General features: G+C 51.1%; 1 protein-coding gene across 2 annotated transcripts in view; it reads left to right on the forward strand.

The window, feature by feature from the left end:
* ZFP64 (ZFP64 zinc finger protein) overlaps nucleotides 1–23,236 on the forward strand; it is a 61,675-nt gene extending 38,439 nt beyond the window's left edge. The window contains exons 1-5 of one of the 2 annotated variants that reach the window (XM_040981296.1): nucleotides 8,948–9,050; nucleotides 13,318–13,470; nucleotides 13,976–14,038; nucleotides 19,509–19,760; nucleotides 22,070–23,236. In XM_040981296.1, coding sequence (XP_040837230.1) covers nucleotides 8,948–9,050; nucleotides 13,318–13,470; nucleotides 13,976–14,038; nucleotides 19,509–19,760; nucleotides 22,070–22,767 — 1,269 coding nt within the window. In that variant the 3' untranslated portion in view covers nucleotides 22,768–23,236. Of the gene's footprint in view, nucleotides 1–8,947; nucleotides 9,051–13,317; nucleotides 13,471–13,975; nucleotides 14,039–19,508; nucleotides 19,761–22,069 lie in introns of those variants that run through there. The other variant, XM_040981294.1, reaches the window with a different exon arrangement.
* Nucleotides 23,237–23,707: the final 471 nt, after the last annotated feature.

A 23,707-nucleotide genomic window follows, 5' to 3' on the forward strand; every position in this document is an offset into this window, starting at 1 on the left:
GACTCCAACCAATGTGCACACAGGACTCAAGCATTGCAGGCAGAGGACTGATCCAGTTTCAAAACCTGCAATATTACAGCACCACCTCACTTCCTTACCTGCCCAAGATATCCTCACCTCCAAGGTGACAGACCGCGCCTCTGCAGGAAGTTGTCCCTATCACACTGAGTTATCACTGTTTGCTCGCCATCCTGCTATCCTATCCCACTACTAAAAGTTAACACACCCTAACTCTTAGGACAAGTACAGTCATATTTGTTAAGCAAATTAACTCATGGCTCTGGGGTGTCCCTGGGAAAAATGGCACCCAGAGAGATGTTACCTGGCTTGAAGTTGGACCCAGTGAATCCACTTTTGCCACAAAGGTTAGGAAACTCCCTGCCTGAGGAGTAGCTCGGATGCCTGACCAGCTCAGGTAGGCCATGCACTGGCCTGGGCCAGGAAGCTCAGGAGACCTGCCCATGGGACCATGCCTTCATGATTCAGGGCCTTCCAGATGTGTGGGAAGCAGAGATAACATAGGAGGCTATTCCCTCTATCAACACAGGGCCAAGTCCGTGTTGTCCAACAGATTCTGGTGCAGAATTCTGGTGCAACAGATTCTCCCAATAAGGAAAGTTTTGTGTGTGAGGTGACCAACATGTGGAGGAAGGAGCTAGCATTGGTGTAGCCATAGCTTCCCTTTCTGCAAAGACTGTGCCCAGGTGACTTTCTCACTGGCTTTCTTTTTCATTTGAAGAGTAATGGATGCTACTGGAAGTGGGAGTGGGCATGGTTAGGCAGGTCCTTAGAAAGCTCAGTGGAAACCTGTGATGTAACACCGCTCTGGCACGCCCACATCACTCATCCCAAACACCCAGAATAGGATCCCCCAGGGACCTTGTTGCAAGGCAGTTGCTGATTCCTGCTCTTCTCAGGCCTGAATCTGCAGGGGATCCCCTGGGGACCTAGTTAAAGGCTGATTCTGGACCCAGGGCGTCTCGTGCGTGAGTCAGGAATTCTATGCAAGAGGTTGCACATTGACCTTAGAGGGTAGAAATGATTGTGAAAGCCACATGAGAGCAGCCACAGACTTCAGCTCTTCTCATGATGTTCTGTGAGATGGACTCTCACAGAAACAAGGGAAGGAAAATGTTCAAGGCTGACAAAACCTAGCAATTGATTGTTTGGTGAAAAAGCAACTTTTCAATAATCATACACAAGTATAGAGCTGGCAGGGAAGGATCAGCATGTGACGGGTTTCTGTGTTCTAGATCTTAGGTCACATGGTAGCACGGCTATCTGTCTAGTCTCTTATAGTTGTGTCTTACACATTCTTTTTAAGATTTATATTTTTATTGGAAAGTCAGATATACAAAGAGAAGGAGAGACAGACAGGAAGATCTTCCATCCGCTGATTCACTCTCCAAGTGGCCACAATGGCCAGAGCTGAGCCAAACCAAAGCCAGGAGCCAGTAACTTCTTCTGGGTCTCCCACACGGGTGCAGAGTCCCAAGGTTTTGGGTCATCCTCTACTGCTTTCCCAGGCCACAGGCAGGGAGCTGGATGGGAATTAGATTAGCCGGGACATGAACTGGCACCCATATGGGATCCCAGCGCATGCACAGCAAGGACTTTAGCCACTGGGCTACCATACTGAGCCCACACATTCTTGTATTTAGGTTAAATGTTCTAAGATTTCAGAAAGGTCTACAGCAGGATATCAGCGTTCAAACTCACTCAGGGACAACCTGTTTCCCAGGTTCATGTCTGTGAGTGGATAATTTATATTAAAATCCATATAGGAGGATGATGCTGTCCTCATATTTGTGTCGGTATTTGCATACACACATATGTTGTATGTATGGAATTTATATAGGCATACATGCATATGTATTATACATACTTGTATGTATGCTCCATACACAAAACAGCATTATTTGTACATTATCCTGAGGGTAGTTCAAAGCATATATCTTGAAGGATATTCTGTATCACTGCATACAGAAGAAATACATTATTTAATTTACTTATTTGAGAGAGAGAACTCCCATGCTTTTCTTCCCACCCCAAATGCCTGCAGACCACAGAGCCTGGGGTGGGCACTGAGAACTCAGTCCAGATCTGCCTTGCGGAGGACAGGAACCCCCAGGCTCACCAGCACCTCCCTCGGTGCACATAGACGGAAGCTAGAGTTGACAACCCAGCACACCAAGGTGCTACGCAACTGTCTTATCATTGTCTTGACTGCTAGGCCAGACCCCTGCCCCTATGCCATTCTTTCTGGTGGTTGCATAGAATTTAATCCACTGCAAGAAAGTATCATGATTTAGTTATGGATTTTCTGACTTTTTAACTATGAAGTAATATGTAAATGCATTTGCTGTTTCTTAAAGTTTTCATTTGAAAGGCAGAGAAATAGAGAGCTGGCATCTGCTGTTTCACTCTCCAGCCCTGGGCTAGGCTGCGGCCACCAGCATAGAACTCCATCCGGGGACTCCACTACTTGAGCCGTCTTCTGCACATTCAAGAAGCTGGAGGGGAAGCAGAATAGCTGGGACTCAAAGCCGACATTCCGATATGGAGTGCAAGTGTTCCGAGTGGGGATTTAACCACGGTGCCAAATGCTCATCACATTGCCTATTTTAAAACAACAACAACAAAAAGACCAAGCCTGTTATGGTAGACCGGGTTAAGCTGCAACAGGACTTCCCACATAAGCACCTCTTCAAGTCCTACCTGCTCCACTTCTGATACAGTCTCTCGCTAATATGCGTGGGAAGGCACCAGAAGGTGGCTTGAGTGCTTAAACTCCTGCCACCCATGTGGCTGATCCAGATGGAGTTTCTAGTTTCTGACTTGGGTTGGCCCAACCCCAGCCATTGTGGTCTTTTGGGGAAGTGAACCAGGAGATGGAAGATCTCCTCCGTCTCTTTGTCATTATCGCTCTGCCTTTCAAATAAGTGAAATAAATCTCAAAAAATTGTTTTAATAGTTGTACGGATTATATTCACATACATACATATAGAGAGAGAAAATTTAGGTTTTCTATCTGTTCTCCCCCCAATCCATTCCCCTCCCCAACCTTGCATAAGTTGTAACTGGAATATAGTCTTCTAGTACTTTTATCACCAAATTTGCGTGCATAAATATTTTATCATCAGAAACATAACTGGATCCAAATGTGTGTTTCTATGTCCATGTGGGGCTTGCTTTTTTTTTTCTTTCCTGCAGTATATTTTGGAGCTCTAGCTGTGCTGCTGTGCGTGTGGTTGGTGATTTTCCCTTGCCTGGCATTCAACAGTATGACTTGGCCTGTTTTAGCCATTCCCCTACTGTTGGACACTTTGGTTTGTTTCTTGAAAAGGTGGTTACAGAGAGAGATTCTTCCATCCACTGATTCACTCCCTTAATGGTCACAGCTGCTACAGCTGCACCAGACTGAAACCACGTGCTGGGAGCATCATCTGGGTCTCCCATGTGGGTGGCAGGGGCCTGTGGTCTTCTGCTGTCCCAGGCACATTAGCAGGGAGCTGGATTGGAAGTGGAGCAGCAGCAGGTGGGATGCCGGTGAGCAGGTGACACTGCCACAGTGGCAGCTCCAAGGTTGTTCCTGGTGTTTTGGCAGGGGTGGTATTGTCACCGACGTCCTCCGTTTCCTTCTGTGCATCTGCACGTGTTTCTCTGGAGAATAGACAGAAAGTGGAATTGACAGGTCATTGATAGGGAAGAAAGATGAGTTGCCAAATTGTCCTCCATAGAGGCTGTCAACATTCACACTCCCTCTAGTAATGCATTAAAACACCAGCTCCCTACCTTCTTGCTAGCAATAGATACTGGCAGCATTCTTAGATTTTATTGAACTGACAGATGATAAAAGAAATTCTTCTACTCATTCCTTTATAATTCCTTTATAATGAGTGAGGCTGGATCCCTCTCATATTTGTTGCCCAGAATCTGCATTTAACAAGATCCCTCGGTGATCGTTAGCCACAGTGGGTTTGAGATGTGCAGTGTAAGCATGGAATAATTGGGTTCAGCTCAGCATGTCTGTGTGTGTGGTTAATCCTTTCGCATCACATAGGTGAAAAACAGAGGTTCCGTTTATTTCAACTTGCATTTCCGTAATCCTAAATGAGCTGGAACATTCTCTGATTTTCATAGACCTTATTTCTCTTTTCTGGAGTCACTGAATCTGAATCCCCATCTTGCCATCTGCTGCCCAGGATGCCCTCGTCCTGGTTCTGTCCATGGCTGCCTACTGCATTCATGTTCTAGTAAATAGCTTACTTCTGGCCACCCTCAGGTAACTTCACGGCTGCCCGGTCACTTGTGCTATCGTGGCCCTATGCTGTGCTGGTCACAGCGTCTCCTCCTGTCTGAAATGACCTTGTGTGTTTAGTCTTTGGTCACATCTGGGTCTGCACTGCCAGGCCCTGCTCATCTTGGACAGGGTTCTGTTTCTAGCAGATACCGTAGAGTTAGGTAGTTGTGTGGGCTCAAGAAATTATCAGATGAACAGATAAATGCATGCTGGCAAAGCTTAAAGTGAAATAGATTTGCTCCCTCCTTGCTTGCCAAGCCTTTATACCCTGAGAAACGTTCGTTTGTTCTTTGCGGTATTGCCCAGTGAAGAGCAGTACTGGTCATGACAGGAGTTAGACAACACAGCTTGGACAAATAGGCCAAGAGCAGGTGCCCACACCCCAAGGCCCGGGACCCGGGACCAGGATGGCTTTTGTATTTGCATCTATTTCTTTCTCTATAAGAATCCAGCAAGCAAGCTGGACTCCTTTACTGCATGGATTGATGGGAGCCACCTCAGGGAGGGGAGTTCTGCGGCTCGGGAGAACCGAGTCATGTCCTACAGGCCAGTTGGCTTCGCGTTCAGTTTCTCCATGTGCCTAGTTAGAGAACCACCAGTGGTGGGTTGTGAGAGACAACAAGAACACTCGCCCTCTGGTCCTAACAATGATGAGCACACAGCAGGTCGCAGAGCTGGCCACGTCCCATCCACGCTGTTAGCTGACATCGTGGGAGACTTGCCAGGAGGGAGCTTTGTGTAGTGCAGAGGTGCGTGGTTTCGCTCTCGGCAGAATACTTAAAGACTTAGGAAAAACAGAGATTCTTTTTTTTTTTCCACATAAGAACAACAATTGAAAAATTTCATTTTCTTTTTGAAAGATTTAGTTTATTATTTTTCTTGGAAAGTCAGATTTACAGAGAGAAGGAGATACAGAAAGGTCTTCCATCTGCTGGTTTACCCCACAAGTGGCCACAACAGCTAGAACTGAGCCGATCTGAAGCCAGGAGTCAGGAGCCTCCTCCAGGTCTCCCACAAGGGTACAGGGACCCAAGGCTTTGCACCTTCCAGCACTGCTTTCCTAGGCCACAAGCAGGGAGCTGGATGGGAAGCAGGGGTTGTTGGGACACAAACTGGCACCCATGTGGGATCCTGGTGCGTGCAAGGTGAGGACTTCAGCCACTAGGCTACCATGCAGGGCTCCAAAAAAAATCTCATTTTCTCTATGAAGAAAGCAATTCCATAACCACCACATGGAAAAACAAATGAAGTCAGTAGGTTAAACAATAATAATAGTAAGGGAGTAACCAATTTCCAAGAGGAACATCCTGTGGAGAAGGCTGTGTGAAAGGCCTGTTGGGCCAGGGTTCTCTGGGGTGTGAGATCCGTGGAGAAGGCTGTGTGAAAGGCCTGTCGGGCCAGGGTTCTCTGGGGTGTGAGACCCGTGGAGAAGGCTGTGTGAAAGGCCTGCTGGGCCAGGGTTCTCTGGGGTGTGGGATCCGTGCTGAGGGAAAGCTATCTGTCATCTCCCAGAAACGCTTGCTGCAAGTTTAGACTGAGCAGCAAAATGTTCTAATCTGCCTGAACAACTTCAGAGCGAGCTTCTGTGGGCTTGGAATCCACTGTTAGGATACGGTGAGGCATGCGCTTCAGTTTATTTTGGACAAAAACCAACTGGCTTAGGCTCAGGAAAGATGAAATCTCACACAGGTACTTCGAAAAATTTGTGGAAGGAGTCCTCCCCGCCTGCTTTGATGCAAAATAAGTTTTGAAATCTTCTTTCTTAGTACACATTCTCTCTAAACTTCCTGAAGTTGGATTTCAATGAAAAGGCCAGCCCACTCGGAGAGTTCAGGAATGGTTTGGATCAGGACTTGGGAAGCTTAGCCATAGTCCTCTTTCCCTGCGATCCGCATGGCGTGTCAGCCGTCTGTGTTTTTCTGGTTCCTCAGCCGTGGTCCCTGAATTTAGATCATCACAACATAACTTGGTAATAAACTTATTTTAGGACCCAAACTTGCACTAGATATTGGACGAAATAATCCTTTCAAAAGTAGAACTGTGCATTCGTGGGAAAGCATACTGTATTTACTCGTGGCAAACGTTATTTTCATGTTTCTTTGCTGGAGACTTCACGTGCAGGGCAAGTGCAAAGAGTGAGATGCAGCTTTATATCAATGCAGGCAGCGACACTGAAGTGTCTGATAGTGTGCAGTGCGGACAAAGCTCACTTGGTGTGATTACTTTGCAGCATCTGGGTTAATCCTCAGGAAGGGAACCACCAGACACTTTTTTTAAAAAAAGATTTATTTATTTTTATTGCAAAGTCAGATACACAGAGAGGAAGACCTTCCATTCAATGGTTCACTCCCTAGGCAGCCGCAACAGCTGGAGCTGAGCCAAACCAAAGCCAGGAGCTCTTCCAGGTCTCCCACGCAGGTGCAGGGTCCCAAAGCTTTGGGCCATCCTCGACTGCTTTCCCAGGCCACAAGCAGGGAGCTGGATGGGAAGCAGGGCTGCCGGGATTAGAACCGGCGCCCATATGGAATCCCAGCGTGTGCACTGGAGGACTTTAGCTGCTAGGTTTCTGCCCCGGGCCCTAAAATAACCTTTTTAAAAACCAGAGTTATTTATCTGAGTGGCAGACCAACAGAGACAGGGATCTTCCATCAGTTGATTCACTCCCCAGGTGGCTGCATCCTCCAGCGCCAGCTCTTAGGCCATCTGCTGCTGCCTTCACTGCCCATCAGTAGCAGAAGACCAAGTGGCACAGGCAGAGCTGGAATGATGGCCCATGTGGGTTGTCAGTGTCACAGACTGTGGCGTTAACCCACGACCCCAAAATGCAGGTCCCTAGAATTATAATTTTAAAGGAATGTGCGTAGATACAAAACAAAAAAGGAGAAGTTTAATTATAGGAAGAGGCAGGGGAAGAGGTGCCCTGGGTAGAGAGGCAGGCTGCGGTTAAGGTCCTGGTGGAAGGGGCTACTTGGTACCTAAGCCGTCCAGCTCGCAGGTGCAGCCCTGTGAGAGCGCTGCAATGGTGTGGCGCCAGGCAGGGGGCGGGACGGGCCGTGCATCCACTGCGTGCTCGCAGGTGAGGAACCGTGCACCTGCTTTAACATGAAGGCACGCACACGCCATGCGCGAAGGAGGGTCCCGGGGACAGCCCCTCTTTCGGAGCCCTAGTCTGCAGTTTATTCAGCGCCCTTGTGGGACATTATCAAAGGGAGCCCCCAAGGACACAAGCCTTTGGCCTGTTTTCAGATCTTAGGGATACCCGTAGTTGCAGCCCAGCCCTCCCTCCCTGCCCTTCCCCCAAAGAGCCCCTACACGTTCTTAAAGAAATCCCCTTCCACCCTGCGCCGTTTAGCCGACGTCCCTACGTTGGGGGGAAACGCTTGGCTATCGAGCAAGGCAAAAGGCACTTCTTGTGGGCCCCGAGCTGGGGCTTGGCACCTCAGGAGCCCCCCACCCTTACCCTCAGACGGCGTTTTCTAGACGCAGCACGACCCCACGAGTTCTGCACCCGCCTCCCTCAAAACTCCCCTGCGTCGCGGTTCAAAATGCAGCTTCCCAGGCCTCGCCCCACGGGCTCAGGGCTGACCCCGACCGGGTACCCCACGTGATTATCAGGTTCAGGCAAGCTTGGGGCACACCCGGGTTTCCTTTGAAGAAAGCAAACACCTGGGAAAGCAGGTGGCCTCCCTTGCGCCCCGTTGGGCGTCGCTCACGCGGAGCAAGGAGAGGCCCCCTCGGGTCTCATCAGAGCCCTGGCGAGTCTGAGCACGAGGGCCAGTTAGCTCGGTTCCCCAGGTCCACGCCTCAGGCACTCGGAGTGCCCCACGGACTCCGTGCTGCCAAGTCATGGGGGGCGGGGGAGGGCGCGGAATGAAAAATGCAGATTCCAGAACTTTCCAATCTGCTCCTGGCACAAGGGTTCCCGCAGCCTCCAGCAAGCTGGGGCAGTTCTAGCCTCCTTTATATTTTAAATTCGGCTGAGGCAGAGAACCGCAAGCCAGCAGAGGTATAGCATCTCCCGCCCAGGCAAGCGCATCCGAATTAACCCGGGGGCGCAGGGCCAGGCCCAGACCAATTAAATCCGAACGCAAAGGCGCGGCCTGCACAGCTGCTGCGGCACCTGGGAGCTCGTTAGAAATACAGACGCTCGGGCCGCACCCCGGACCCGCGGAGGCAGAATCTGCATTTTAACGAGTTCCCGGGGGGACCCGTGCTCACTTGAAAGTTGGAGGAGCGCTGCGCTTCTGAAATTTTAATGGGCAAACGAATCACCTGGGGATCTCGTTAAAATGCAGACACGTTCTCTCCAACTTTAATGTGCAGGCAAGTCACCTGGGGAGATGGTTAAAAATGCAGATTCTGATGCAGCGGGACTGGGGCGGAGCCCGAGCGTCTGCATTCGTAACGAGCTCCCGGCAGGCGGGGGTGCAGCGCGGGCCGCCCGGGCACGGGACCCCGGAGGTCTTGGCTCCGGGCCAATCAGCCGTCAGGACTCGGGATAAATGGCCCTGCGCCGGGGCCGAGCGCCACTGCCGGGACGTGCGCGTTCTGGGACGCAGGGGGGGAGTGTTAATTTCCCAACTCCGGGAATTGGCGGCGTGAAGTAGGCCACTCGCAGGGACTCGCCGACTCCGGCCTCGCGCCATGTCGCGCCGCAAGCAAGCCAAGCCCCAGCACCTCGACTCTGAGCAGCCGCGGTTTGCGCGCCAGGACGCTCAAGTGGCCCCGCAGGTGACGGGGGAGCCGGGTGAGTGGCTCAGCGGGCTCTCCCCGGAACCCGCGAGTACATGGGGCGAGCCAGGGGTGTGGGGAGGGCGAGCGATGCCCCCAACTCAGGTTTGGGGAGTCTGCCACGGCGCCCGGGGGCCTTCCCTCAACTGTCCTCAACTGTTCTAGGGCAATGGTGTCGTTCCCCTCGTGGGTATCTCGAGCCACTACTCCCAGGCACTGTTGAAGTTGCCCTCCTAACACGCGGCAAGGATGCTCGGAGACCCGCCCCCCCCTCGGTTGTTTTCGGGGTACGCGGGCGCTGCGTCTTGGGCGCCTTGGGCGCCTTGGCCAGGGATGGGGTTAGAGGCAAAATGCCCGAGTTCCCAGCGGGTGCCAGCCCGGGGTGGGTTCTGGGGAGGACGCCGCAATGGGTGACCAGGACCCAGTCTCAGCCCTCCTGGAGCTTCCGGTCCAGTGGGCGGGAGAAAGACGAAGCGCAGAGTTTACTGGAGGGGAAAACGTCGTAAAGCCGAGGAGGCTTGGGGGAGAGGGAGCTGGGAGAGGCTTCTGCAGCGGGCACTCAGCGAGGGTGTGGGTGGGCCAGCAAGCGAGAAGAGGTGGTGGAGCCTGGGCATCCCCAGACTAGGGGACCGCGGGACCGCAGCCCAGAAGTGGGCTTAGTGGCCCGAGACATGGAGGGCGACCAGGCTGTGCGGGGGGCCTGGTTCTTGGTGAGGCCGGAGCCGTGGGCAACGGGAGGGGCTAGGACGCTGCCCGACCTAACTAACGGACTCATCCTGAATGCCACGTGGTCCCAAGCCGAGGAGGGTGGGCACAGGAAGGGGAAACTACAGGAGTCCTCCACCGCGCCCCCACCCTCCAGCCACATTTCCCGCGTGGCTGCAGAGCCTCCTGTTAGCCAGAGCGAGTGGGAGGGGCGCGTTGTCTCCTGGGGTGCTCCCTCTCCGCACCCCAGTCGGAATCCCTGGGAGGGCGGGGCACCTGCACTTGGAGGGCCCTTCCCATTCTGCTCTGCACTCAGAGAAGGGAGATTCCCTCCTGCCTGGAGGATGCCCTTTTCTGCAGAGGTGGGGGGCGAGGGGGAGAGTTGGAGAGGAGCTCTTTAACCTGGCTTGCCTGTATTTTGCTGGCACGGAAAGGGAGAGACATCTTCCGCCCGGGCTCACTCTGCAGACCACCCTCTTCTGGACCAGCTTGCCAGCTCGGAGGACTTGGGTCCACACCGCCCCCGGAAGTGGTGGGAGGCTGTGGTTGAATGCAGGTTTTCCCAAATTAACCATTTATAGTAAGAGTAAAGCTTGCTGGTGTGAAAGCCCCCAGGAAGGCAGTGGCACAGGCCAGGAATATGGCATAGGTGGACGTCATGGGCCCGTCCTGGGCTTGGGGAGGTGTTGAAGTCCTGGTAGCCACAGAATGGAATAATCCTGGACTAGTTTGAAATCACCGAGCCTCTCATTTCTGTTCAGGCAACATGGGAAGAATTCTGGTTTGGCAGCGCCCAGTGGCTCCTGGTGGTGAGAGGGGTGCTGGTGTTTGGGAGAATGTGAGGTTTGGGAACAGGATGCAAGCCACGTCACCCAGCGGGTGTGCTCTCGGGGCCCTCAGCCTGAAGGGAGCCGTCTCCCCACCGATGTGTACAATGCTAGTTCCCTGGCTGAGCACCCCGCCGCCTCCAATTGCACATCATCTGTAGCCCGAGTTGGGAGGGAAGTGGTTAGGAGTGACTTACCAGCACTGATTTAAAAAGGGCAGGAAAGGAACCAGGATTCTCAAGCCAGCTGCTCAGCCAGATTCCAGGGTCTCCTAGTGTGGCCTAGCCTCACTTCCAGTCTGTTCCCTAGCCTCTGCCTAAGGTACAGGAAGTTTGTGGGATGCTCCTGTCCAGCTGTCCCTGGTGGGTCTGGGTCAGTCCTTCTTGCTGGCTGTGCTTCTCATGACTTTAGCCCCCACCCTCCCTTTTGCCTGTGTTAACGCTGCAGTAGAAGCACACATTCCCCTCACCGAGAATCTAGTAGCTTTTTTTTTAAAAGACTTATTTATTTTTATTGGAAAGGCAGATCAGATTTTACAGAGAGAAGGAGAGACAGATCTTCTATCAACTGGTTCACGCCTCAAATGGTTGGAGCTGAGCTGACCTGAGCTCAGACCCCTGTTTCTCCTGGCACCAACTACTTCCCCAACTCTGGGTTATTTTGAAGCACAATCTAGATGGGGTAGGGGGTTCCCTGAGCTCATCGCAGCTGTGTGGGAAAGTGTGTAGAATTGTCTTGTACTGAAGTATGCTTTTATATATATGTAAAAAATATCCACCATTTTTATACTTGACATAGAACCCACTGGTAAGAGAGTGAGGTGTTTGAGTCTGGCTTATGTCACCTGGCATAATGGTTTCCAGCTCCAAGTGTCGGGATTTCACTCTTAGGGCTGCGTGCTATTCCTCACCTAGACATACCACGTGTTCTTGATTCAGTCCTCAGTGAGTGCCTGGGTTGGTTTTGTGTCCTTGCTTGTGAACCAGGCCGTGGTACACGTGGGGATGCAATTCTCTCTCATATGCTCATTTCATTTCCTTTGGATGTTGTCCCAAGGGGGAGGGGGTACCTGGGTCACTTGTAGGTCTGTTTTTTGTTTTTTTGAGCCATCTCCATACTGTCTTCCATAATGGGTATATTGCTGTGCATCCCCCCCAGCAGTGGCGTAGAGTACCATTTTCTCTGTGCTTTCACCAGTGCTTATTTTTTTATTTTGGGGTAACAGCCATTTCAGTAGGAGTGAAATAGTTCCTCTGGGCGATTTTTTTTTTTTTTTTTGCTTGCATTCCCCTAATGGCTAGCGAGCTCAATCCTGAGCATTTTTTCAAGTGTTTATTAGCCATTGATATTTTTTCCTTTGAAAAATGCATCTTCATTTTCTTTGCCCATTTCTTAATTGGGTCATTGGATTGTTTTATATTTATTTATTTATTTATTTATTTTATTTTTTCTGGGCGACGGCGGACGACACCGCGGCGTCCCGCGGGTCGCCCGCCGGGGCACGCGTCCCCGGGGCGCGAACGCGCAAAGACGCGCGCCCGGACGGGTCATTGGATTGTTGTTGAGCTTCTATAATCCAGGGGCCAGTTCTTCCTAAGATGCCCAGGTGGCTTCTTCGCCTGGCTGATGGTTTTCGTTGCTCAAATGGTCTTGACTGTACTTGAAACGAGAGCCAGATGAGCCCCGGTCGTGCAGGGAGCTATCTGTACATCTCTGGGATTCCTTTCCTGTCTCTGCACAGTCTCCTGCCTGTCCTTGAACTGCAGCAGAGCCGATCAGACACGGAGCACCGACATTCCCATAGCCTCGTGTTGTGCTGAGTGCCACGACAGCCGCTTTCTGCCTTACCTGATACTGAGGGCAGCTCTGGGATTCCTCTTCACCTGTTTTGTTTTATGAGCACACTTGCCTGTGATGGGTTGGGCAGCGTTTTTTTGTTTGTTTGTTTGTTTTTGTTTTGTTTTAAAGATTTATTTATTTTTATTGGAAAGTCAGATATACAGAGAGGAGGAGAGACAGAGAGGAAGATCTTTCATCTGATAATTCACTCCCCAAGTGGCTGCAATGGCTGGAATTGAGCCAATCTGAAGCCAGGAACCCGGAGCCTCTTCCTGGTCTCCCACGTGGGCACAGCGTCCCAAGGCTTTGGGCTGTCCTCAACTGCTTTCCCAGGCCACAAGCAGGGAACTGGATGGGAAGTGGGGCTGCCGGGATTAGAACCAATGCCCATATGGGATCCCAGCACGTGCAAGGCGAGGACTTTAGCCTCTAGTCTATCTTGCTGGGCCCTGGGCACCATTTTTAAAAGCCAGGTGTTTGTGTGCTTTAGGAAGTGCTATTATTGTCAGTTTATGATACAGTTTCATTGGCCTGGGATTTCCCTCCCCAATTCCTTCCCACCTTCATTGAGTTCTCAAATATTATTGAAATAGTATAGTTCTTCATACACAGTCATATGTCCATCATTGTGGGCATAGACAATGGCAGTCCAGTATCCTATTGTCAAGATATAGTAAACAGTTTCATTGGGAGTCCATCTTTGTCTGGAAGTAGAGATGCTTACTGCATTGTATCCTCACAGCTGGATGACAGTCTCTTACGTGTCCCTTCGGTTTTTACAGTTTTTTTTTTTTTTTTTTTTTTGAGGATGGGTGGATGGGGAGCAGAAGATAACCTTTGACCTACATATTCTAAAACTTGCGTGGTAGTTCAGCTGAAGAAGTGAAGTAAAATCTGACGCCTCAATTTCAGCTTCAGAAATGGACGGTGATGGCCCGAAGTCAGCTTGCCCCTCTGCAGACAGCAGCAAGACAGAGAAGGCCCCTCCCGCTGCTGCTGTGGCTGTGGAGTCGAGAGAGCAGACCATGACCCTTGGAGAAAGGACGTTTAACTGCTGCTACCCAGGTAAGGAGCTGAGGGGCCAACCGCTGCCCAGGACTGCGCACTGGTATGTGGGCGTCATGTGTCCCTGTGGGCATCACACAGCCTCTAGCTCTTCCCAGCTTCCAGATGTCTGCCTGACACCCATTAGGACAACAGATCCAATTTCTCCCAGTGGAGACTCCTTATCTCCTTAGCTTCTACAAGGGTCACCTCCCAGTAAACCCATCCTGAGCTGAAAATACCTGTTAAAAACGCAATGAATACACCTGACCTGAGTAGCTTAGCCCAGACCACCGTAAACATACACAGGGCACCTGTGCTGGCCTGCAACTGGGCAAGGTTGTGGAATATGATCTTTACTATAAAGCCAGCTTTAAAGTGTTCAAAAGCTGATGTACAGGAGTGAATGCCATGCTGAAAGAAAACGGAAAAGCCCTACCACAAAGTCCAGCCTTGAACCCTTGTAAGTCAGAAGTAGTCTGGGTGTTTCAGAGCAATATTTTCTGTTGCCCTCTCCCCACCCCAGGTTGCCACTTCAAAACAGTTCATGGCATGAAGGACTTGGATCGTCACCTGAGAATCCACACTGGTAGGTGTCTGTCCCATGGCTCGATGGCCAAGGGAGAAGCCAGGGAATGGCTGTGAAGAAATTGCTGGGTGTAGAGGGCTTGGACCAACACAGGCACCAGGTCTAGTGGGCTCGGCATAGGTGAGGGGGGTACGAAGGCTAGGAGATGAAGATGGGCCACCCAGAGGCCTGTGGCTCTCGCAGTCCGAGAGGAGAGCCAAAAGTTGCTTCAGAAAGATGCCCGAGTGTGGGAAACAAGCCGTGCTGTAGCAGAGGGCTGTCCTGGTGTGTAGCCGGGATCTGCATCGCCCAGCTTCTGCACCCACTGCCACCCACCCTCCTGCACTTGCCCTCTGCGAGCAAGAGCATTGGGTGTTGGCTCTCAGAGCATCAGATCGAGGGCTTAAATGTCGCTGGGTTATTCCTCAAGTACTGCTTAGGAAGGGAGCAGCTGCAGGTGCTGGAATGGCTCTGCTGTCTTGATTAAAACCTTGGTGCCCTGTCGCTGAGAGGGATAGAGCTTCCTGTGCAATGGAGAAGCCTTTGCTGGAAGTAGGCATGTTGCTATAGAAACAGGAGAAGGGTGGGCATGTCGTGCAAGGTACTTCAGCGAGGAAACAGTTGATCCTTTCTTTGACCCACAAAGGCTCCGGGATGGTGATGCTGGCAAGCTGTGTGCAGGTGTCAGGAGCTGTTTGGCAAAAGACAAGTTTTTTACCAATGTGGTGGGCTGGAAAACTTGCAAGTGGATAGCCGTGACTTTGGGGTGACAGGTAACCATTCTCCATGGGGGCCGTGCTGCTGCCATCTGCTAGGTGATGGCAAAAGAGTTCCAGAATCCTGCAGCCCATGGGGTAGCCCCGCAGCCAGGATCTATCAGATTCCAAGAGCCCACAGTGCTGTGCTTGACCCAGAGATGGGCAGGTATTGTGTTACATGTTCTACTGAAGCACTACACAGCACTAGCAGGTCGCATCAGGTGTGAGGGGAGCCTTGCCATGGAATGCAGACAGGGGATGGGTCATTGTGGAAACTGGGCTACCTCTCAGGCAAGGCTCGGGCAGCAGGGATGCCAGAAAACCTGTCCTAGGCAGCCCACATGTTACTGTGTCAGTATTCACATTGTTCTCCTTGAGTAACAGCCTGTGTGCAGTTCATTTTTGAGTAAGTATCTGATAAATGCAAATACAGAGAAAACACAAATGGAGTGTGAGTTCTTAATCCAGGTGGTGCCTCACGAGAAAAGGGCCCCATTGAACTCGCCATGTGGTCATCAGTGCATGCTTTGGGGATGGCCAGACACCTTGGGTGGCAGCAGATGGGTTTCTCATGTTATCAGTATTAAATAGTCATTTTCACGACAAGTGCAGTGAAGGGGACATTGCTGCAGATGCCTGTCTACCCCTTTGGTCCCAGCTCTGCTTCTGATCCTATTTCCTGCTCATGCAGACCCTGGGAACTGCAGCAGCTGATGGCATGCGTGCTTGGGTCCTGCCACCCTCAGGGGGGTTCCTGGCTGACTTCCAGGCTCCTGGCTTCAGCCCGGCCCAGCCCCAGCTGCTTGAAGGCATTTGAGGAGTGAATCCGCAAGTGGGGAATCTGTGTATCTGATTCTGTATCCTGCTGCCTTCTGAGTGAAATTTTTAAAAACTGTTTCCTTTCAAAAAGAAGTCCTCTTGAAACATGTTCCACATCAGGGCTGCTAGGATGGCATCGAGTGTCTGTCTCCCATCCCTGGGTACTGAAGTGGTTAGTATGCTGGGAGTGGCCCCCTCCTTTCCCCAGAAACAGAAAGGAAAAAAAAAAAATTGGAAGTAACTGTCTCAACCGCTTTCCCCTATACCTTGACCTTCCCAACCTAATCAGTGGTCTACATGGTATATTTCCTTCTCAACTATGTTAAAACATCACCAAAAATAAAATTTATTTTTTTAAGTCCTCTCTATGGCAAGCACTGTGGCACAGCAGGTTAAAGTACCACCTGGGACCCCAATACCCCATGTGGAGTGCCAGTTAGAGTCCTGACCTGATAACCTAGAGTAGAATTTTCAAGACACAAAACTATGGTAAGTCAAAGATAGCAGCAAGGACGTTCCATTGGTTCCATTGGAGAACTATATCCATAGGTAGTCCCTGCAAAAATATATGTCCTAACAGGTGGAAGGCCCAAGAGCATTTGCAGGTGTTGTCGGCCAGTGACTTTAGTTACCTGGCACCTGTACCTGGTGTCAGAGTGACAGCCAGAGAGGCAGCGCTGCTTCACTCTTCCGCTTAGAATCAGCTGCCTGCAGGTGCACTGGGGACCAGGACATGATGGCTTATGTACTTGGGTTTCTGCTTTCTGCTTTGGAGCCCAGTGCCAGCTGCTGCAGCCCATGATATGCATAGATTTCTGTCATTTAAAAATAACCTCAAAGCAATAAAATGCTAATTAAATCTAAATCTCACATATAAATATTTTTATTTTTTTATTTGCTTGAAAAGTAGTTACAGAGATAAGGGAGACGGCCCAGCACGGTGGCCTAGCAACTTAAGTCCTCACCTTGCATGCACCAGGATCTCATATGGGCACCAGTTCTAATACCGGCAGCCCCACTTCCCATCCAGCTCCCTGCTTGTGGCCTGGCAAAGCAGTTGAGGACAGCCCAAAGCCTTGGGACCCTGCACCCGTATGAGAGACCCGGAATAGGCTCCTGGCTCCTGGCTTTGGATTGGCTCAGCTTTGGTCATTGCAGCCACTTGGAGAGTGAATCATTGGGGGGAAGATCTTCCTCTCTCCTCCTCTCTGTATATCTGACTTTCCAATAAAAATCAATTTTAAAAAAGTCTTCAAAAAAAAGAAAAAGGACAAATTTTGCATCCACTGGTTCATTCCCCAAAAGTCTATGATAGCCAGCACTAGGCCAGTCCAAAGCCAGGAATCAGGAGTCTCCTCCAGGTCTCCAGATGAGTGCAAGGGTCTAAGCATTTAGGCCGTTCTCTGCTGCCTTCTAAGTCCACCAACACCCACATGGGTTGCCAGTACCTCTGGCAGCATTCTTATGCATTATGCTACAGTGTAACCCCAATTCTACAATTTTAATTGGCTGAAATATTGAGTCACAAATCACCACTAAGTTTACTGTCGGCACACCCTGTCCCCTGCCTCCAAATTCAGAAAAATAAATTGTTTATCTTGAGAGAATCCTGGGAATGGAGACTAAGTCATTATGGAGCTCTGATATGTAGTGGAAGCAGTTGTCAAATGAATCCTGGGGCTGGGCGTTGTGGCATGGCATGTTAAGCTCCTATCTGCGACACCAGCATCCCTATGAGTGCAGTTTGAGCCCCAGCTGCTCCACTTCTGGTTCAGCTCCCTGTTAATGCGTCTAGGCAAAGCAGTGGGATTTGACAGGCATTTGGGCCACTGCACCTAGAAGAAACTCCTGGCCTAGCCCAGGCGCTTGTGGTCCTATGGGGAGTGAGTGAGTAGCTGAAGGAAGATCTCTCTCTCTCTAACTCTGCCTTTCCAATAAAATCTTCCAGAAAGAAGAAAACATTCTTGAGGGAGGGGTTGCTGGCTGCCCTCCTCTTGTTTATAGTATTGGAGCTCGAGTTGGTTCCTTCCTGTTGGTCAGGAAGACTAACATTGCTGTTAGTCTGTTGGATGAGCTGTCTGTCCGATGTGCTTGATCCTGAGAGTGGAAAGAGACAGCTCCTAATTCCCTCGTGTGTGGAGAAGACTCCAGTCTTCGCATACATAGGGATTTGATGCCCTGCGCTGCACCCCCAGATAAATTCCCGAGCTCAAATGCTTGATCCTGGCTTCCTTGGTTGGTTTTCGGTTGTGTGGGTGATCATCAGAAAACATGATTGGATTTCCTATGTTTGGCTCCTGACTGTGGTCTAATTTATTGAGCCCCATAAAGCTCATGGATTTAATGTTGGTGTGGGAAACCTGGAAGAAGCTCCTGGCTCCTGGTTCCAGATTGGCTTAGCTTCGGCCCTTATGACCATTTGGGGAGATGCAGGGTCCCAAGGCTTTGGCCATCCTCGACTACTTTCCCAGGCCACAAGCAGAGAGCTGGATGGGAAGTGGAGCAGCTGGGACATGAACTGGCTCCCATACGGGATCCTGGTGTATGCAAGATGAGGACTCTTAGCCAATAGATTACCACGCCGGACGCTAATACAAAGACTTATTTACATCCTTTGGCCCCATTTCTCAGTTATCCGCATGTCCCACCAGAAGAGGAAACGCTGGTTACAGTGAATGAAAGCACTGTGACAAGTCCATAGTTTACATCAGGGCGTCGCTCTTGGCACTGGCCATCCTGCAAGCCTGTGCAGCTGTGTGACACATCTCCCTCAGTATCGACGTCCGTCTATAGGACATCCTTCTGCTTGCCTGTATTTAATAGAGAAGTTTAATTTTGATACCACAGTTCTCCTTTTTTATAATTTTAATTCTTCCCGGTGCTCTAATGTTAAGGTTATTTATATGAAGAGTGGAGTTAGAGAAATCTCCCATACGTTGATTTACTCCCTAGATGGCCACAGTGTCCAGGGCTAGGCCAGACCAAAGCCGGGAGCCAAGAGCTCCTTCAAAGTGTCTCATGTGAGTGCAGGGACCAAGCGTTTGGGCCATCTTCCCTAGTTTCATTACGAGATAGCTAGATTGGAAAGGAAGCAACCAAGACTTGAGCCAGCAGCGCTCCTATGGGGTGTCAGCATCACACACAGCACCTTAACATGCAGTGCCCAATGCTGCTTTTTAAAAAAACTGGATAGGATAAGCCTACAGTGGCAGGAGATGGAGAAGGACCACGCTGCAAGGTCGCCCTAACCTGGGCATGGGATCCTCTTGTCTGGGTTGCCTCTAAGTCCTAGTGCCCTCACACTCCTGTGGCCTCTTCACTTTCTTCCCTGACAGCCTGGCAGTGTCAAAGGAGGGTCAGCCTGCCATTACCTGTGTTGGGGGTTGGGCCTCTCTTCTGCCAAAGACCATTTGGATATTTATAGCATTGTTCTCAGGCCAGAGAAGATAATCACCTTAGACATTAGCCTGCTACACAGGTAATGAATTTTCAATCTCACCTGCGGTAGTCTTGGCAGGGCTAGACCCAGTGATTTCCCAGACGTTGCCCACTCTTGTTCTCTGTGGTTTATCAACAGTGACTAGAGAACTGGAAAGACTGTCCAAGCACCCTACACCTGCCATCTGTGGCCTCGAATACTTCTCAGACCACATCCATCTTCCCAAAAAACAGTTGACCCATCAGTCTGATTGTCTGACATGTTCCTTAGGATTCCTCAGAATTTCTGAGCCCTTGAGATTTGGTATTCCTTCTCGTTTGCCCCAGTGTCAAGCCTCAGTTTTAGTATCTTCCTACTTTGAGCATTTAGACTGGAGGGAGCTGACCCATATGCCCAGGCTGTCAATCTGGTAAGTCTCTGTGTGGCCCTTCTGGATTGAGAAACTTTACAACCTCAAATCCTTGTGCATTTGAAGGAGACAAGCCACACAAGTGTGAGTTCTGTGACAAGTGCTTCAGCCGGAAGGACAACCTGACCATGCACATGCGGTGCCACACCAGCGTGAAACCACACAAGTGTCACCTGTGTGACTACGCCGCCGTGGACAGCAGCAGCCTCAAGAAGCACCTGCGCATACATTCCGACGAGCGGCCGTACAAGTGCCAGCTCTGCCCCTATGCCAGCCGCAACTCCAGCCAGCTCACCGTGCACCTGCGATCACACACTGGTGAGTCCCTGGCCCGGGAGTTCGGGGCCTGCTTCCCTGATTTCTTAGCTTTTCATGTCCTTGAAACACAAGTGACTTGGTGGCAGAAGTAAAGGTGCAGTGCTGTTCATGCTTGTTGGGTTGATTGGTTGCAGCCAGGACACAGGGCATCGGTGGAACAGGATGAGCCGGCAGGTGTGGCTTATGGCTTGACCACATGGAGCACAGCCAGAAAATGAACCCAGCATGTAAGTCAGGAAGCAAAGGCTGTAAACTGGGTCTTTGGGGAGCTCACACTATGATTGCCCAGCTTAATTCTGAAATGTGACAAACTCAGTTGCAAGTCATCACAAGTGTAGTCCTTGAGGTTTTTCCAGCCGTGAGGCCCCAGCTGAAATAATGATAGAACGAACCTATCCTGGGGTGGAAAAATTGGGGACTGGAATATTAGAGACTCAGAATTCTCAGTGAGTTCATCATGGAAGATGGCAAGTAGATTGGAATATGCTGGCTTACAGAACTGAATACGGCCTGCAGCAGACGAAGTGGAGGTGGCCACAGGGCTGTGAGCCAGGCTTTGTTGCAGTGGGTCGTGCCCTGGGAGCTCTGGGGGCCTCGCACAGCCCAGCCAGCAGTAACAAGTGAAATCCATGGCACTGTATCCGGTCCTTAAACCAATCTGCTCTTCCCGAACACAGTCCACCCGCAATTCTGGTATTTGCAGAGAATGGGTGGTGTCCAGTGCCCTGGGTCTTATCAAAAAGCAATCCCAGAAGTAGGAGAGTACTTGGATAGAAGACGAGGATGGTTACATTCTAATGGGTGCCTGCCCGCTGGCGGGAGTAGCTCCTGTGAAGGGATCCTGAAAACAAAGAAAAGGAAATGTAAACTAGCATCACTACTTAGCAACTTCGTGAATTTTTCTGGAAATTAGGAGAGAAAGCAGAGGACCAAGAAGAAACAGCCGGAAATGTGGCTTCTGGCTAGATCTGGGGAGGAAGAGACTCGTCCAGTCCTAGGGACCAGGAAATGGAAGGACCTCTGGCAGTCTTCATCAGGCAGTGGGCAGGGAGGCTCTGCCCCGGTGAGAACGTCTGGCCATCTCAGCCACTGGGAAGTGACCTAGGCTTGAGAATTCTGTGCTTGGCTAAGCTCTCTTACTGATGGGAGCAGAATGGGCCAAACAAGGACTCACCTTTACTCCCACATGCCAGGCTGATGGAATGCACTAGAAGACAGACTGTAGCAACACAAGGGAGAAAGCAGTCTGGCATGAGGACTCTGATGTGCGAATACCAGAGTGTAGCCAACTAGGACTGCATCAGGGACAAGCACCTGGATGAGACCATAGAACATGATAACATGAGAAGAAGTAAGTCAGGAACGCAGAAAAATCCATTGATGATCCCATGTAAAAGGATCCATAATTAAGAAACTGGATGATGCCAGATGATGATTTTTTTTTCTTTCTCTCAAGAAATGCGCAATGTAGTAAAGAAAAAAAAAAGCTAAAACGGTGTGGACACAAGCAATGACCCTTTAGGGAGGTCGTTGTGATTCCGGTATGCCATCCGGTGACCCCCACACACCCAATAGTAGACTGGTAGCTGAGATTTTCCAGTAGAAATCTGAAGGTCACTCCCATGCAGGCATTCAGAGGACAGAGAGGAAATGTCGGACCTCAGTGTAAGACTGAAGCCACCTAGGCCACACGGGAGGTGGCTAGGAGGAGCAAGAGGCGGGGCAGATACTCAGACAAGCTGCCCAGCTGGCACAGACAGGCCTGACTCCTCGGTTCAGAAAGTGCTCAGCCTAGAAGAGTGGACAGCATGACCACCCGGATGCCGGAGGGGACAGGACCAAGGACAGGTGTAGGGGCTTTCTGGAGTGGTTAGCCAATGCTGCAGAACCCTAGCAGTTGCCACCAAGGCACTGAGTCAGAGGAGGCCACAGCCTGGCATTTGCCCCCGCTGCCATCTCTGTGCATTTTATAAATAAAATTCAGCCCACAGACAGAGGACCGAGGTGCCTGTAGCAGAGCCAGGCATGTGTCCTTGCATCTCAGCATTGTTTGAAGCAGTTGCATGTGGACTTGACCACCAGAATGAGCTAGGTCCCATAGTGACCTCTCTGGGCCTCAGTTGCCCCATCTGGGAAATGGGAGTACCAGTACCGACTCAATACGATTGAGCTGATGAGACAGGAGGTGGTAGATGCCAGGAGCTTGAAAAGACTGGATCACCTTGCTGCAACCGGGGGTGCTGGCATGTGTCTGGGGGGCATTCTGTGTTGCCTACCTGCTCTAATGGAAACACGCCTTCCCTTGCTAGGGGACACCCCCTTCCAGTGCTGGCTCTGTAGCGCCAAGTTCAAAATCAGCTCGGACTTGAAGCGGCACATGATCGTGCACTCAGGGGAGAAGCCCTTCAAGTGTGAGTTCTGTGACGTGCGCTGCACCATGAAGGCCAACCTCAAGGCACACGTGCGCATCAAGCACACCTTCAAGTGTCTGCACTGCGCCTTCCAGGGCCGCGACCGTGCTGACCTGCTGGGGCACAGCCGGCTGCACCAGGCCGCCCACCCCGAGAAGTGCCCCGAATGCAGCTACTCCTGTTCCAGCGCCGCCGCCCTGCGCGTGCACAGCAGGGTGCACTCCAAGGACCGTCCCTTCAAGTGCGACTTCTGTAGCTTCGACACCAAGCGGCCCAGCAGCCTGGCCAAACACCTGGACAGGGTGCACAGGGACGAGGCCAAGACTGAGAACCGGGCCCCGCAGGGCCAGGAAGGGCCCCACGACAGCGGCACCCACATGGCCAAGATAGTGACCCAGCGGGCCTTCCGCTGTGAGACCTGTGGTGCCTCCTTCGTCAGGGACGACTCTCTGAGGTGCCACAGGAAGCAACATGGAGAGCAGGGCGAGAGCAAGAACTCGGGGCTGGTCACCTTCCCTCCAGACAACTCCACCCCAGGCCTCCTGGTGTCTGTGGGGCAGCTCGAGACCCCGCCGGAGCCCGGCCAGGACCTCTAGGCAACCTTAGAGAGTTGGCAGCTACCAGCAACCCCAGCAGAGTGCCGGTGACCAGCCGGGTCAAGGGCTGGCTGCTCTGACTCCCAGGCCAGAGTCAGAGCTCTGGTCTAAGGATGGGCGCCAGTGCCACACAGTGCTGGCACTTCATGGATCCAGCTCCCTGCGTGACTTCCCCAAGCAGCCGACTGTGCCATCGATGTTTGGATTACCTGCATCTGACGGGGACAGCTTCAGTGTGATGGGTTTCCATTTTAAACTCATGCAACTGTTACACCTGTTAGATGCCGGGGGAACCAGAACTTCACCAACGTGTCTATTCAGGAAGAGTTAGCACAAAGAAGGGGGCATGAAAGGGGGTCCCTAGGACCGAAAAGAGTTGTATCCCCTAACCTGGGTGGTAGTTAAGGGTTCGCCTTAAACCTCTGTGTGGTTTCTTTCACCTGCTGTCTGACAATAAAGACAGACATCTATAAAATGGTTCTTCAGGGCAAACGGGGGTCAGCTCTCCATCCCCTTCAACACCCGCCCCCTCAGCACACCCCAATGCCTTCTCAGTGGGTTACTGCCAGTAACGTGAAGTGATCCAAAGATGGCGCTAAAGATTAAGCTACCACCAACTATTAGAAAAAGCCTATAAGGCCTGTGGATCCTGGGCTTGGTTTTGAGAGATGCGATGTGTGGGGCCAGCATCTTTTTCATTCTGGATTGCATTTAGCATTTGCCAAGCCAGCACACACATAACAGTGCAACCATCTTCCCGGCTGGAGTTCAGGAGGCTGTGGAACCATAGTGGCTGTATGCTTGTCCGGAGTTGTTCTGCTCCTCCAAGGCTGCCTTCATTTAGCGTAAATCTATGCCCTCGCCAAGCTAAACCGAGATGTTTTCAGAAGGAATAAAGTAGACCCATCCTTAGCAAATAAGAACAAGGGTATAGCACATT

This window comes from Ochotona curzoniae, unplaced genomic scaffold (assembly GCF_017591425.1).
Source record: "Ochotona curzoniae isolate NIBS_2020 unplaced genomic scaffold, NIBS_Ocur_1.0 contig_3520, whole genome shotgun sequence".
Classification (NCBI taxonomy): domain Eukaryota; kingdom Metazoa; phylum Chordata; class Mammalia; order Lagomorpha; family Ochotonidae; genus Ochotona; species Ochotona curzoniae.